Source organism: Nothoprocta perdicaria, unplaced genomic scaffold, assembly GCF_003342845.1.
Source record: "Nothoprocta perdicaria isolate Ctin4 unplaced genomic scaffold, notPer1 scaffold_33, whole genome shotgun sequence".
NCBI lineage: Eukaryota > Metazoa > Chordata > Aves > Tinamiformes > Tinamidae > Nothoprocta > Nothoprocta perdicaria.
Window position 1 is genome coordinate 2,146,572 of NW_020455566.1, and position 14,952 is coordinate 2,161,523.

General features: G+C 66.1%; 3 protein-coding genes across 3 annotated transcripts; 1 reads left to right on the forward strand and 2 right to left on the reverse strand.

Moving 5' to 3' along the window:
* The first annotated feature begins 37 nt into the window (after positions 1 to 37).
* On the forward strand, positions 38 to 325 carry SMIM12 (small integral membrane protein 12). Its single transcript, XM_026043569.1, has one exon. It carries the CDS (start codon positions 38 to 40, stop codon positions 323 to 325), a length of 288 nt encoding a protein of 95 aa, XP_025899354.1.
* A 5,943-nt stretch (positions 326 to 6,268) lies between these two features.
* GJA4 (gap junction protein alpha 4) lies at positions 6,269 to 7,709 on the reverse strand. The gene is made up of 2 exons (XM_026043551.1): positions 7,644 to 7,709; positions 6,269 to 7,325 (listed from the first exon to the last, which is right to left on the reverse strand). The coding sequence occupies exon 2, from the start codon at positions 7,298 to 7,300 to the stop codon at positions 6,287 to 6,289; it is 1,014 nt and encodes a 337-aa protein (XP_025899336.1). The 5' UTR covers positions 7,301 to 7,325; positions 7,644 to 7,709; the 3' UTR covers positions 6,269 to 6,286.
* A 2,954-nt stretch (positions 7,710 to 10,663) lies between these two features.
* GJB3 (gap junction protein beta 3) lies at positions 10,664 to 11,440 on the reverse strand. The gene has a single exon (XM_026043486.1). The coding sequence runs from the start codon at positions 11,438 to 11,440 to the stop codon at positions 10,664 to 10,666; it is 777 nt and encodes a 258-aa protein (XP_025899271.1).
* Positions 11,441 to 14,952: the final 3,512 nt, after the last annotated feature.

Consider the following 14,952-nt stretch of genomic DNA (forward strand, 5'->3'; position numbering starts at 1 on the left):
CCGGGCGGCTGGACCCCGCGCGGCCGCCGCCGCCGCCATGTGGCCGGCGCTGTGGGCGGCGCTGCGCACGTACGCGCCGTACGTGACCTTCCCGGTGGCCTTCGTGGTGGGCGCCGTGGGCTACCACGTGGAGCGGGGCCTGCGCGGGCGCGCGCCGCCGGGGCAGGAGCAGGAGGAGCAGGAGCGGAGCATCGCGGAGCGGCGCGAGGAGCGGCGGCTGCGGGAGCTGGCGGGCGCCGAGCTGCCCGAGGTGGCGAGCCTCAAGGACAGGCTGGAGTTCGCGCCGCGCGCCGTGCTCGACCGCAACCGGCCCGAGAAGAGCTGAGGGCGCCGCCGCCCCGGGCCCCGCCGCGCCGCTCGGCCCGCTCCGGCGGGACACGGGACACGCGCCGGGGCGGCAGGGACCGGCGCCGGGCATGGGGGCGCCTGGAGCGCCCGGCCTGGGCCCGCCGGCGGCTCCCTCCGCAGGCTTGGTTTCCTCTGTGGTATGAGAACAGAAGGGACTCGTGTCTAAAACCAAAGGGACTCATGTCCAGAGCCAAAGGGACTCGTGTCCAGGACYGACGGGACTCGTGTCTCTCCAAGGCGTCTGGATTGCACATGGGCCCGGGCGATGGAGGCCGCGTCGCAGCAGGAGCCGCCGTCCCGCCGCTCGTCCCGCCGCTCGTGCACCCTGAGGAGCATCCTGGGGGCTGCTCCCAGCGCTGCAGCAGGGAAGAGGCTGCAGGGGCGGAGGCCGCGACGCGGTGCCAGTCACGGGCTGGGACGGGGCTGACGGGAGGATGTAGCGAGCTCAGAACCCACCCAGAACCACCACATTAAACTGCTGCACGTCCGCGCGCCTCTGCCTTCCTCTGTGGTGCCAGCTGCCCCAAAGCCGCCTCGGGGCACGTGAACGTCGCACAGTGCGGGGTGCTRGGCCCTGTTCCCTCGTCCTCGGCTGCCAGCGCCGAGCGTGAGGGTGCGGGAGAGGAAGCCTGGATACCTCCTGAGCTCTGGGAGGAGCGGGCGGCAGCAGCAGCCCTGCCTCCTGCAGCCCCCCGTCCCCACAGCCCGTGGGAACAGGGCAGGACGGAGCGCGGGCTGCTCCCTGCCCCGGCGCCGCTCGCCGGGGTTATCGCTTGCTCCCGCTTTGTTTTTTCCCCTGGTCGCTCTGCGAGGCCTCGCTGGCCGCCCCAGCCCGGCCTTCCCCTCCCGGGGCCCATAAATCTTCCGTGTTGGTGCAACGTCCTGAGGTCAGCGGCCAGCTCAGCACTTTGCGGCGCTTCGCGCTGCTGGCGGGACGGAGCTCTCGGCTTCCCGCGGCTGCGCCAGCTCCTGCCCCGCTGACAGCTTTACTGCCTGCGCSCGGTTGTGTCCCGGCCCGGCCCGTCCGCGGGGCCGAGCCGCTCTGCAGCCGGGCACACGGGTGCCAGGAGCCTTGGCGCTTGTGTAGGGACCCCGGGACGCTTTGGGAGCAGCTCTCCCCTTGCTGGGAATAGTTGCTCTTTTGGGACAGTGCACTGGCTGTCCTGGTACTGTCCCGGGCCCTGCTGTTCCCACTCTGGGGATCCCAGCGCTGCTGGTGCCATTCCCRGGACCCCAGGCTGCCCCACCAGCACCATTCCGTCCCCGTGGGACTGGCTGGCGTGTCCCATACCCTGAGCTCACTCCTGCTCCAACCTAGGCCCTKCTGTTCCCTATTGTGCTCTGGGTGGGAATGGGCCCTTCCCTTTCCCCAGCTGGACCAGCGGGGCCCAGGTCGGAATCGTCTCCCTTTGTCCACCCCAGACGGGGTGGCTCCCGCGCCGTTTATAGCCCATTGAGCCGCGTTCTCAGGGCTGCAGGGCTTTGTTGGGCCCTCGCTGGCCGCGCTTCCTCTGCGCTCCTGCATCTTCCTCCCCGCTTCCACAGCAACGAGGCTGCAGCAGGAAAGGTGCTGCAATGGGAAGGGTGCTGCAGCGGGAAGGGTGCTGCTGYCGGAACAGTTGTGCAGCGCGGGACGCTGCTCCTGCTCCGCTGTGGAGCACAGCTGTCTCCAGCTGTTTGGTGCATCCGATGCTCCGGGTGCTCCTGGAGCCCGGTCCCATGCTGAGATCCCACTGGGAGCAGCCGTGATCCCGCGCAGAGCCACTGGGGCAGGGGTGAAGCCACTTCCCAGCACCCGCGGGAAAGCACTGCGGTTCTCCTAAACCCTCCATGCCGTAAACCCACCCTTCCTCCCATTGAATCCCAACAATGTGCTGCCCGGGAAGCAGGCGCGGGACAAGAATAGGGCCCGGCGCGCACGCAGGGCTGGGACGAGCCGCCTCGAATGGCTCGTGAAGCACAAGAGGAAGCTTTATTGAATAAACCMTCCTGGCAAAAAGCATTTCCCGGTGCCTGCTCACAATGATCCGAGAGCCTGGTCCTGGTTCTGTTTGGGCTGCAACCTGCCGGGCTCGCGCAAGGAGCGCCGTGCATCCGGGAGCGCCGCGGTGCAGGGAATCCCAGATGCTCTCCATGTCCGTGCGGCAGGACTTCCTTGGCCCCAGGGCTGTCCCGGGATGGATCCTGCAGGCTCCGGGCAGGAACGCCGCGGGGCAGGAGCAGGGCCAACCTGCAGGAGCCCAGGGAACCCCAACACGGTGGCTGTGCCTGCAAGGAGCCATGGCCCTTCTCGTCCCTCCTTCCAGGACAATGTGTCCCGGCCCCCAAACACACTCGGTGGCTGCAGCAGCCGCCGTCCCTGCTCGCTAGCACTGGCCCCTGGCTGGGGGCTCAGCACCCGGCCCGCTCCGGGCTCCAGGTGTGCGCATCCATCCATCCATCACTAGGAGCGTGTGGGGCTCAGGCTGCTTTTTCCGGAGGCAGGATGCAGGAGCGCGCGGCAGCCCCGCACCGCGCCGCGCTCGGCGCACCTGGACGTCCGCTGAGCTCAGCGCCCCGGCCCCAGCTGCGCTCGCACCCTGCCCCGGGGCTGCTCCGAGCGCCTGGGCCGCCGGAGCCCGGGAAGCTGCCGGAGGCTCCGCGGATCCCAGGGTTTCTCAGCGCCGTGGCTGGGGCAGCACCGCGCGGGGCAGGCGGCCTCGGGGCTCTGCTCACCCCGGCAGCGCCCGCGTGACAAGCGAGCGGCGCCCGCGTCCCCTGGGGCCTCCTGCTCCCTGTTCCGGCCGCTCGAGCCTTTTTTTTTCCCAGGCTCCTTTTGCCCTTTCCCTGAGCCCGTGAGAATCTCCTCCCGCTCCTGCTCCCTGCGAGACCCTTTTCCTGCCGCGCTCCCCGGGTGCTGCTCCCTTGTGCTCAGCACATCCCCACGACGCCCCCCGCTCCGATGGGAGCCGGTACCCGCACACCCCGGGGTGGGCACCAGGGTGCGGGTGCCGCTGCCCCCGGGCGAGGAAGCGGCAGGAGGGGAGCGACAATGTCAGGATGCGGGAAGTGGTGGCTGCTATTGAGCCGCTTCCTCCCGTCCCGCCGTTCTCACGCGGGGCCCGGGGCTGCTGCGCCGCGAGGGCGGGCGGGGGGGGCCGCTCTGCCCAGCACTAAATATACACTAAATATACACTAAATATACACTAAATATACACTAAATATAGGGGGACACAGGGAGCGGGTCAGGGCCCTTTTGCCTTCACTGAGCATGGGTGGCCGTGCCAGGACCTCTCCAGGGCCTAGTTTGCTCTTCCCACACATTGGGAGGGGGGTCCCAGGGGGGGGCGAGCGGAGCCCTCGCACAGTGTCCCTGGCTGCTCCCTGCCTGCTCCGGGCACCGCGGGATGGGGGACCTGGTGGTGCCCATGCCCAGCGTGTCCCTGCCCTCCCTCTTCCCTTCCTCCCTGGCAGCTCCGCTCTTCCTGTGAGCAGCTCCGATTTAGCAGCCTGCTCTTTTCCATGCACTGGGAAAGATTAAAAATAACCGTCCCCCCTCCCTTGCTGCTTGGCGAGCGCCCCGGCACAGCAGGGCATGCGGCAGCCCCGGCACTCGCTCCCCACCCAAACCTGTGGGGAAAACAACTGTGCACCCTGCAGTGCCCTGTCCATGCACTGTGCACCCAGCAGGGTTGGGTCCGTCCCCTGTGCACCCTGCAGAGCCCCTGTCCATGCACCCTGCACCCCGCAGGGCTCCATCCATCCACCATGCACCCCGCAGTGCCCTGTCCATGCACCCCGCAGGGCTCCATCCATCCGCCGTGCACCCCGCAGGGCTCTGTCCATCCACCGTGCACCCCGCAGGGCTCCATCCATCCGCCGTGCACCCCGCAGGGCTCCATCCATCCACCGTGCACCCTGCAGGGCTCCATCCATCCGCCGTGCACCCCGCAGGGCTCTGTCCATCCACCGTGCACTGGCTGCCTCACCAGCTGCTTCCTCCTGCTTTACTCCCTGTGCACCCACCAAGCTGCATCTCTTCCCAGGCCTTTGCTTTATTCCAGCCCCAGGAGCTGCCGGGGAATGCCGCTGGGTGCAACAGGCAGCAGCAGGACACCCAGCACCGTATCGCAGGATACACCGGCAGCATGGGGCCATTCCCAGGAGGGCAGCACGGCGCCTATTTACCCAGGAGCTGGGAGCAGGGCCGTGCCGGCCGCGCCGCTATCTGCGCGCACGGGCTGTGTGACCGGGCTGCGGCAGCGGCGCGGGGCCAGCCGGCCGCCTTATCAGCCCCGGGCGGTTATTTGCCTAAGGGCCGCAGCCCTGCACGGGGGCAGGCGGCCCGGACGAGCCCCGCGCTGTTGATGTTGGCCCCGTTGTCRCAGGGGGGCTCCCGGCCGTCTTGTTTTCCACCTTGCAGGGCCGCTCGGGCAAGTGTGACGCTCCCCYGGCGCCAACAAAAATACGGGGCCGGGGCCAGGGAGGAGAGCAAACAAAGTGCTGCCCGGCGGGTAAACAGGCGGCGGGGCCGGCGCCGCGGCTGCACCGGTACCTTTCGCTCCGGCGCTTCCTCCCGGCCGCGCGCGCCCCTGGCCCGGCTGCTGCGCTTGCAGCTCCGCTCCAGCCCCTGCGTCCCGGCCTCGGGGAACAGGGGGGCCTGGGCAAGGAAAAGGGGAGCCGGGAGGGCTGTGGGGAGAGGGATGGGGGAGCTGGGAAGGAAGGGCCCTGTGCAGGGTCCTGCTTGTCCCCGTGCCTCCTCTAGGGTCCCACTTGTGCCACCTTCCTTCCCCACTGCCTCCTGTCTGCGAGCACAGGCCCCTCTCACCCCTGCTTTGCCCCCATGGAGGTATTTGGAACCCCRGGGTGCAGGAGCCCCAGCCCAGGGTGTGGACCCTGCCCCAAGCTCTTTGGTTGGAGCAGCTGAACAGGCCCCGGGTGCTTCGTGCGCCTTTATCTGCAGCTCATTTCCACCTATTATGCAGCTGGGAGCAGCTCCACGGGGTTTATCTGCACTGGAGCYGGGGCAGGGGGGCAAGAGGTCCCAGCCAGGCTGGGCCCCACAGGGTGCACGACCGCCTCGGCACAACGGGCTGCACCACGGGGAGGGTGTTAATGCAGGGAGACTTTGTGCTTTCAGCTGCCCAGAGCCGCACGCAGCCCCCGGGCAGTGCAATACACCACAAATCATCATTTTCATTCATTCAGGTTTATTCAACAAGTTGCAACAGTCCAAGTCTGGGAGGGGGGGGATAGAAAACGGCACCAGGAGCATCATCCCTCTCCCAGCTTCACGCGGAGCAGGCTCCCGTTGCAGGAGAGGGCTCATGCACAAGAATAAAAAACCCATAACCCCCCCAACCCAGCAGCTGCTGGGCTAAATCCTCCCCCAAAACRCCAGGGCTCGAGGGCTGGCACGGACACAGCGCCCCGGTCCCACTGCCCCTCACACAACTGCACCTTTAAGGCAGAAAATTCCCTGCTCAGGGCAGCAGGTTAAAAATAACTTAGAGCCAGAGGCTGCCTGGGAAAGGGACAGGGACAGGACGCCGGGGGGGAGGCGGCGCTCCCAGGGCTGCGGAGCCTCCCCAGGGCCCCTCCGCTGCCTCGGTTTCCCTGGGTGGGAGGCAGCATCCCCGTTAACCCTCCCGTCACCGGTGCCACCCGCGGGGACCCTGCCCGCTGCCGGCTCCCTGAACCGGAGAGGGCTGATGGCCAGGACACAAAACACAGTGCTGTCCCAGCCACGGGTCTCCAGAGGCTGGAGACAGCCCAGGAGGCTTCTCTGGGGTCTCCTCATTTATACGGGGAAAAAATAAGAGGAAAAAGGCTCTGCCCTGGGGGGCCGGGGGCCTCGTCCATGTTCCTGGAGCTCCAGGTCCCAGTGTCTTGCAGGCCGTGTCCAGCCCAGCACCACCACGAGCGAGAAGGGCCAGGACGGGGGGCCCGCGGCCCCGCGCTAGACATACTGCTTCTTGGAGGCCGAGCTGCCGGGCCGGCTGCACGGCCGCTCCGCGGCTCCGGTGGCACGCGCCGCGTAGGGCTCCGCGAGCGGCCGGCTGCCGCTGCTCAGCGCCAGGTTCTCCTCGTTGTTGAGGTTGGCCCAGTTCTGCTCGCTGGAGAGCTTGTTGTAGGCCTGGTAGGGCGGCGTGTGGCTCTCGGCCATGGGGAGGAAGGAGTAGTGCTTGGGCGGGTAGGGGCCAGGGACCATGTCGTCAGCAAAGGTGTCACGCGCCGGCGCCGACACCTTCTTGATGTTGCCCAGCAGGTGCTTGCAGCAGAGGTGGAAGAGCTCTAAGAGGTTGAGGATCAAGGAGATGAGGCCCATGACCAGCATGAAGATGATGAAGATGCTCTTCTCGGTGGGGCGGGAGATGAAGCAGTCCACCTGGTGGGGACAGGGGTCCCTCTGGCACACGTAGCGGGGCACCATGGAAAAGCCGTAGAGGTACCATTGGCCGACGAGGAAGCCCGCCTCAAAAATGCTCTTGCAGACCACACTAATGATGTACGTCCACATCAGGGCCCCCCGGATCTTGAGCCGACCGTCCTCTGTCACGTAGATCTTGGACATCTTCTTCTCCACCAGYGCCAGGGCCTGCTCTATCTTGGGGTCCTTGCTATGGATGGCACGCAGCTCGCTTTCCTGCTGCTTCAGTTTCTCCTCCTGCCGGGACAGATAGACAACGTGGCCGAGGTAGATGAGGGTGGGCGTGCTGACAAAGAGAAACTGGAGCACCCAGTAGCGGATGTGGGAGATGGGGAAGGCTTTGTCATAGCAGACGTTGGTGCAGCCCGGCTGCTTGGTGTTGCACACAAAATCCGACTGCTCGTCCCCCCACACGGACTCCCCCGCCAAGCCCAGGATGAGGATGCGGAAGATGAAGAGCACGGTCAGCCAGATCTTCCCGATCACCGTCGAGTGCTCCTGGACTTGGTCCAGCAGCTTCTCCAGGAACCCCCAGTCACCCATCTTCTAGAGAGCTCCTCGTCTCCGGCTGCGGGAGGGAGAGGAAAGAAGTCAGACCCACCACCCGCAGCAGCACCCAGGACTTGTAGCCACCCCAGGAGGGGCCATGTGGGTGCCCAGGGGGTGGCTGGAGCAGCCCCAGGGAGCAGGAGCAGCAGGGACCTGCTTCTCCTCCAGCTTTTCCTATCTCCACCCAAGTACAGAGAGCAACAGGGTGAAGGGGAGAGGAAGCCCCCAAAGCACCAGCCCTGAGCGCAGAGCAGCCCCTGGGCACCTCTGGGTGAAGGGGATGGTCCCGCAGCACCCGTGCAGCGGCAGTGCAGCCCGGGGCCCCGTCCCCGCTCACCGCGGAGGGCCGAGCRCGGCTCCCAGCCCTGGCGTCAGCCCTGGCGAGCAGCGAGGCTTCCCCACATGTCCCCCGAGCCAGCTGGGAGAGAGGAARCAGCCTTAGCCCTGACCCCTAATTAACCCCCGCCAATTAAATGAGCAGAGGTGCCAGCTGGCTTGTTAAAGGGGCAGCCGGGGCGGAAAGTCAGGACAAGCAGCGAAGGGCGAGTGGCCCCGCATCCTGAAGCAGAAAGCGGGTGCCCACCGCGGCATGCGCCCTGTGCCGCCGCAGGTGACACCGGCAGCCCCCAGGAACTCCCTGTGTCTCCGTCCAGCAGCGCGGCCGGGCACCCAGGATGCCGGGGCCGGGCGCCCGGCGCCGCTCACTCACCTCTGCCGCACGGGCGGGCGCTGCGGAGCGAGCGCCCGGCGCCGGGCACGTCCAGCCTGCGTCTGGCGCGGCGCAGGATGTGAGCAGCCGCGGCCTGGGAGGCTCTGGCCACGGCGGGGACCCAGGGGAGCCCGCGGAGGAGGAGCGCAGGCAGGAAACCCGGGCACCGGGGCTTAAAGCGACCGCCGAGCCCCAGGTGCGTGCGGAGCGGGACCCGGGAGCCCCTGGCTTTCCCTCTGGCCTTTTGGGAAGCCTGGCCCTCCCCCTGGCACTGCGCGGGGAGGGGAAAGGGGCGGCGGGTCCGGAGCGAGCCGGGATCCCCCCCGCGCCTGACAGCCACTGACGGATGAGGCCAGCACAGCCTGGAAAAAGGAAGCGGAGGAAAACAAGTTAGTTGAGACTGAACAAATAATAACGGGCTGCAAGCGGGGCTCTGGGGAGCCAAAAGCAACAGGGTCCGGGCTGCAGGCTGGGCTGGGGCAGGATGCTGCGCCTGGGCAAGGGGATGCAGGCGGCGGCATCGCGGGTGCTGAGCCCCGTGTCCCCAGTGTCCCCGCTGCAGCTGCGCAGGGCTGGCACAGTGTCACCTGTGCCGCTCCGGTGCTCCGGCCRGGCCAGGAGCGCTGCAGGCATCCTGCCCGGGAGCTGCCCGTGCGTGGCTCCGCGGCGGCCTGCGGTGCCCGGMCGCGGGACGGGCTCTGCCGCGGGCCGGCACGGTGCGAGCGGCACGACGGGCACTGGGTGGTGCTGGAGCCACGTCGCAGCCCCAGCCCGTGCGGCGGCCCGAGCGCGGGCTGAGCAGAGCCGAGCCGGGCGCCTGCCCCGCCGAGGGATCGCCCGGCTCTGCCCGGGACCGGCCTCCTTGAGCACGGGCTGCTGCTTTAGGCACGGCCTGAATCGTGTTGGCTTCACCCCTAGGTAACCCCAGAGCTGTGTGCAAGGCACCCCATGTGCATCCACCCCCTTGGCACCCAGGGGGGCCGTAGCCGTCCTGCCGCGCTCGGCACGTCGCAGCTCGCGACTGCAGGGACGGACCGGGGCGGCCAGCCCGGGCTTGGGCAAGCGGGGACGAAACTGGGCCAGTGCCCGCACCCAGCGGGAAGTCACTGGTCCTGCAGCCCCGAGATGTGGCCTTTCCTCCTGCAAGGCAGCACGGGGGCTTGGGTGGAGCAGGAGAAGCATCATTATATCTAATACAAAATAATTGCACCCTGCGTGTGCTCTGGCCACAATAGCAGGGTGCTGCGGAAGCGGGAGYGTATCTCCCACCGCCAACACGTGTCCCCTCCCGACTGCTGCCAGCTGGTGTTGCGGCCCGGTGTCTGCCCTGGTGATGCTCTCCGCCCTGGTCTTGCTCCAAAACTGTGGAGCAAATGGGGCCATCCCCATTGGTGGGAGAGGGAAACACCGGCCGGCCGGAGCGCCTGCTGGCAGAGCCCTGTGCATCGAGCTGCTTTAGGTGAGATTAAGTGGAAATCATTGCTATTTATTGTAATATTTATCAGGGCTCAGTAAATAATTGATGCTGATCCCTCCTTGATTTCCTCGGAGGCCGGCGCGCGGCTGCGGTGCGTTGRAGCCCAGTGGTGCACGACGAGACGGGAAAACACGGAGCCGGCGGCAGGTGCCYGGCCAGGCAGATACAGGGGGGTTGAACAGCACCGGTCCCGGCCCGGATAGCACCACTCGGGACCAGCCCCCATCCCGGCTAACCCCAGCTGCTGGAACCCCGCTGGATTCCCTTTTCCGTGCCCAGCCGTTCCCTTCTCCCTGCTCAACGTGTCCCCGCCTTTCCCCAGCCAGACTCAGCACACAGAGCAGGTCCCGGTGTCTACAAACAAYGCGACGTTTATTGGCCTTTTGGATACAGAGCTAATGATGCGTCTGATGGCAGGCAGGGGAGGCCCGGTCCTGGCACCGGGGAGGCTGAGGAGCCCTCAGCACGGGGGACATGGATTCCTGCGGGAGCAAAGAGGGGACCTGCTCCCGGATGGGCAGCCGCAGCCACCCGCTCGTCYGTGGTTGCTCCGGGCTCGTTAGCGCCTTGCAGCCCCGCTCCGGTGCCACCATGGAGCCGGGGCAGCTCCTCCTCTGGCCGCAGCGGGACGTGGGCTCTGGCCGTGTCCCTGGCATTCGGGCTTGGCATCCGGGCATCGGCGTCGTCCTGAAGGGTGTCTTACCTGCGCCTGCTCGGACGCCCCGCTGCCCCTTCCCGGGGGCTTASTTTCTTGGGATTGGTCGATTCTCAAGGGGATTCAGCGGTTTGGGCTCTTCTCAGATTGGGAAGCTTGGGGTCCAAGGGGCAGAGGCTGAACAAGGCTGGGCGGCAGGAGGTCACATCTCCTCCTCTCTGTGGGAAGAAGAGACAGGCTCAAGCCCCTGCACCAAGGGGCACCGTGCAGCCTCCCCGTCCCTTCCTTGCTGCCCTAGCAAGCCTTGGCAGAAGCATCCCCAAGCGAGGTCTGTTCACTGGATGGCACCGAGCAGGAGACTCCCCATGGACGTGTTCTCCCTCCCCTTTACAGCCACGGAGGCCTTAGCTGAAGAGTCTAGTGGTGACAYTGCCCCATGGCCACCTTGGGGCCTGTTATCCCTGTCAACCGCCAGGCCATTTTCCCTCCCTCTTCCCCTTCCAGGACCCTGTCTGATCAAAGTTGAGTTGCCTCAGACCTATTCTGGGACTTGTTCTCCTTCTCCTGCTTGAGATGGCATTGGCAGGTGGAGGACTTGCTGTAGCTAACGGAGCGCTTGGTGGACTTCTTCCACCTCTGTGCAGTCCGCACCACCCGCTTAAAGATGAGGTAGAAGATCTCACAGACAGTGAGGACGATGCAGATGGAGGAGGCCCCGACCATGAAATAGGTGAAGACTCTCTTCTCGGTTGGCCGAGCAATGTAGCAGTCTACAGTGTTGGGGCAGGGGTCTATATTGGTGCACTTGACTAGTCGCGGCAGGTCAAAACTGTCCCACATCTTGTGGAGGAGGTAGAGGAAGAGTATCTCTATGACGAGCTTGAAGAAGAGGCTGAACAGGTAGGTCCACCACAGCCCGCCGTGCTTCTTGCCGGTGTTGCTGTAGAGCTTGGGGCAATTCTCCCCGTTCTTCTCCCGGTTCTTCTTCTCGCGGTCTTCCCGGTAGGCCACATGCATGATGACCAGGAGGGAAGGACAAGTGACAAAGATGAGCTGCAGGGCCCAGAGGCGGATGTGGGAGATGGGRAAGAAGTGGTCGTAGCAGACGTTGGTGCAGCCCGGCTGCCGCGTGTTGCAGTCAAAGTCCTTCTGCTCATCTCCCCAGACCCGCTCGGCCGCCACCACRTAGACCAGCACGCGAAAGACGAAGACCACGGAGAGCCAGATGCGGCTGAAGGCCGTGGAGTACTTGTTGACCCCGCTGAGCAGCGCCTGCAGCGTTTTCCAGTCCATGGTGGCTGGCGCCGGTGGGCACCAGAGTCACCCAACCTGGAGGAAGAGCGAGAGAAGCGGTGGGTGAGGAGACGCAAAGGGCCAGCTCGTCTCTCACTGCATTTCAGCAGGTCCAGGATGCCCCAGGATCCACAACCTCCCTCCCTCCACGCTCCCTTAGGGTGGAGGGCCCCGTCCCGCCGTCCTGCGCACGTACAATAAACTCGGGCTGGAGGGTGGCACTTCTGGGCGCCACGCTGACTCACAGTGACACTTAGGAGTGACTCAAGCCCTTCGCTCTTCCATCTGATAGAGGCTTTTTGGGAAGTGCCGAGGAGCTGGGCGACGCTCCCACCAAGCCCGTGCGGCTCCGATTGCGCACGTTGGTTACGTTGGCAGCAAATCCCCAGGAACAGGCCAGGACAAACAGGGGGAGGCCCTGAGCTGGCAGTGGGACGGGATGGGCGGTGTGGGACAGTTAATGTTGCAGCAAAGCAAGAGCTTGGGTGAAAACCAGGCCCCATTGTACAGGGCCCAAGGCAATGGGGCTGGACCTGCCCCTACTGCTTATCTCCGAGTTGCAAAAGGCCTTTTGGGGACAGACAGGGACTTTTCCAACCAGGGAAGCACCAGGGATCTCCAGGATTCCAGCCTTCCAGCTGCTCCCAGTGCCAGCCCAGTGGGACTCTGACTTCCCTGGCCTCTAGTTTCCACATGGTTAGACTGGGATTCAATTGGGTTCAACCGGTGGCTGTGCCCAAAGGCAGAATGGAGCAGGAGCAGGCGCCACGCGAGGGACGAGCTCGCTCCTCAGCAGGGTGATGCCCGCAGCAAAACCACACGGAACGGCGCTGCCAGAAACAACACATCCCAAGGGCCGGAGCCTTCCCGCTCCCTAGGAAGCAACAGGCGGAAAGACAATGGCTGGACCGAAAAATACTTTTGCTGTTYGTTTGCAATTGCAAGAAGTGCTCAGTTTTGAGAGCAACAACCTGCAAAACTCAACTGTCCTCAGTAATTTGTCAAGCAAACCTTGCAGGACTTCAGGAGTTTTAGCTGGGGGAAGTGCCGTTCTCCATTTGCAAGCTGTGCTCTTGTTTGCTGGGCTAAACTGGCCGTGTCGCCAAGAACAAGAGGTGGCCCCACCGGGCGATGGGAGCAAACAGCCGGTGCCAACGCTGCCCAGAGACCCCGAATCGCGGCGGCGGGGGCGGCGGGGGCACGCGGCCCCTGCACGGCGCAGCGCGGTGCACACTCACGCCGCAGGAATGCGCCCGCGCGGGGAAGCGCTGCGGGACSGGGCAGAGCCGCTGCTGACTCACCCGGCAGGTTCCCGGGCCGGGGTGCTGCACATCCTGCTGCGGCTCCCCTTGGCACAGCCGGATACCACCTGGTACCAGCGCTCGGCCCTGGAATTGCTTTTCCACCCTTCCCGCACGGTCACGGTCCCTGTCCAGCCCCGCTCATCCCGCAGTGCTGGACTTACCTGCACGGGCTCGGGCTCCTCGCCCCGCTTACCGGGGCATGGCGACACGCTGGCACGGGGCGCCTGGGGTCCCCTGGGGTCCCCTGGGTGCTGTGGTCACGTCCGGGGAGGCTGCACTCTCCAAAACAAATCTGCGAGGAAGGAGCGAAGCTTCTTGTACTGCCCGGGGCTGCCACGGGCCCCCGGGCCCCCCCGGCACCCTCGCTGCCTGTCCTGAGATGCACCAAGATCCACGGTCGCAGCTACACGCGCCCGGCTCCCGCGGCCGCGCCGGGTGCTGCGGCCCCGCCGGGCGTCTCTCCTCACCTGCAACCCTCCTGCCTCTCTGCACCGCCCCGTCTGGAACCGGGAACTGCCCCTGCCCCGCCGAGCGTGCTGCAACCCGGCGGGGCGGGGARCGATCGCGCTCTGCCCTCCCCTGCCCAGGCCGGGACCAACCACCCGGCCCGAGGGCTTCCGCGGGGGCTGATGGCACCTGTGGGTCCCACTGGCCTCCACACGCTCCCGTGCTGCCCCATCCCACCCGCTCGGGCTCAGCAATCACTTCTCACCCTACAGGTTCATCTGCCCACCCTAGGCTGCATCGCCGAGGCCGCCTGGCACCCACCTGCCCCGCTCAGCCGCTGGCACCGGCGCAGCCCAGCGGCATCCCCGGCCCTGGACGTGCCGAGGGYGCGAGGGGACCCGGGGAGCGCCGTGCCGAGCACCGAGGGAGCGGTACCTGGAGTTATGCAAGACCTTGGCCCCCAGCCCCGCCAGCCTGGCCGCTGGCCAGCGCTGGAGGCGCCCGGGCTCTCCCTGCAGCCTCCTGCAGAGCCTGGCACTGTCCCTGCGCCCTGTGGGAGCCGCACGGAGAGACCCACGGCACCCAGRCCTGTCCTGGCTGCAAAGGGGCCAGAGCCCGTCTGACTCACAGCACCCGACTGCATGGGGTCCCCGTGCGCCCCAAGATCCCCCACCGGCCCCTGTCCCACGCGGGCGCCGGCGCTACCTGCTCTGCGGGGCAAGGGCTGCAGGGCGGTCGCAGGCGGGCGCGGGGAGCTCGAGTTTCCAGGACTCGCCGCAGCCTCCCGCGCCGGGGCTTTGTTTGCAAGGAGCAGGAGCGGGGAGTTTGCTCTTAGCGCCGGGGTGAGCCCAGCAAACACTCCCACGGCGGTTATTGGCTCCACACATGCACGTACATGCTGAGGCCAAGCGCAGGGACGGGTTGAATCCTGCAGCGAGATCCGCTGGGCTGGGATCCCGCTGGCAGCATCTGCGTGCAGCTCTGCTTCGTTTGGGGAGCTGTGCTGRGCCTGGGGAAAGCCCAGGACACGGCATGAGTGAAACTTCCTGCAACAGATTCACAAGTGCTGCCCGTTACCCAGGTTCTGAAGGATCCTGCCCCAACACTACTTTTGCAGATGAGCATCTGTGTCTGCTCCCTGTAGCAACACGCAGCTCCCACCCCATTGCTTGGAGCTGCTGCTGCACAGTGAGCTGGGAAGGGAGCGGATGAGCGGCAGGACCCATCCTGCCCGTGCTGGCAGCCCCGGAGCTGTTCCTAGAGCAAGATCTAGGATCTGGATCCCTGTGGATGTGGACCCCTGGGCAGGAACTTGTGTCCACCTACCTGCTGTTTCCCCGATGCCGCCTGCTTGGAGCGGGCAGGGGTGTTTGCAGTGCATGAGGGCACTCGAGCTGGAGAGGTTGACAGCGCCCRCTCACCAGAGACAAGGAGCTGCTCAAACAGAGCCCGGACCCTCTGGGTTTTATTTTATCTGGGAAGTCAATCAGGGGCAAGGGTACTTGCCTGGCCCGCAAAGGGACAGGGACACCGGTATCTGGGATCAGCTCCAGTGCTGGGAGCCGACCCGCACGTCCCCGTCGCTCGTTCCAATGCACGAGCCTGGGGTGCAGCCCGGGGTGCTGCCCCGGCTGAAGAGGGTTTCCGAGCGGACCGGAGCCTCCCTGTGCCCGGGAGCTGCCTGGGTGCATTTTTCTTGCCTATCAGCAGCATCAGGAATTTCAGCTATTTTGCAGAGCCCGCGCGGCACRAGCAAGCCCA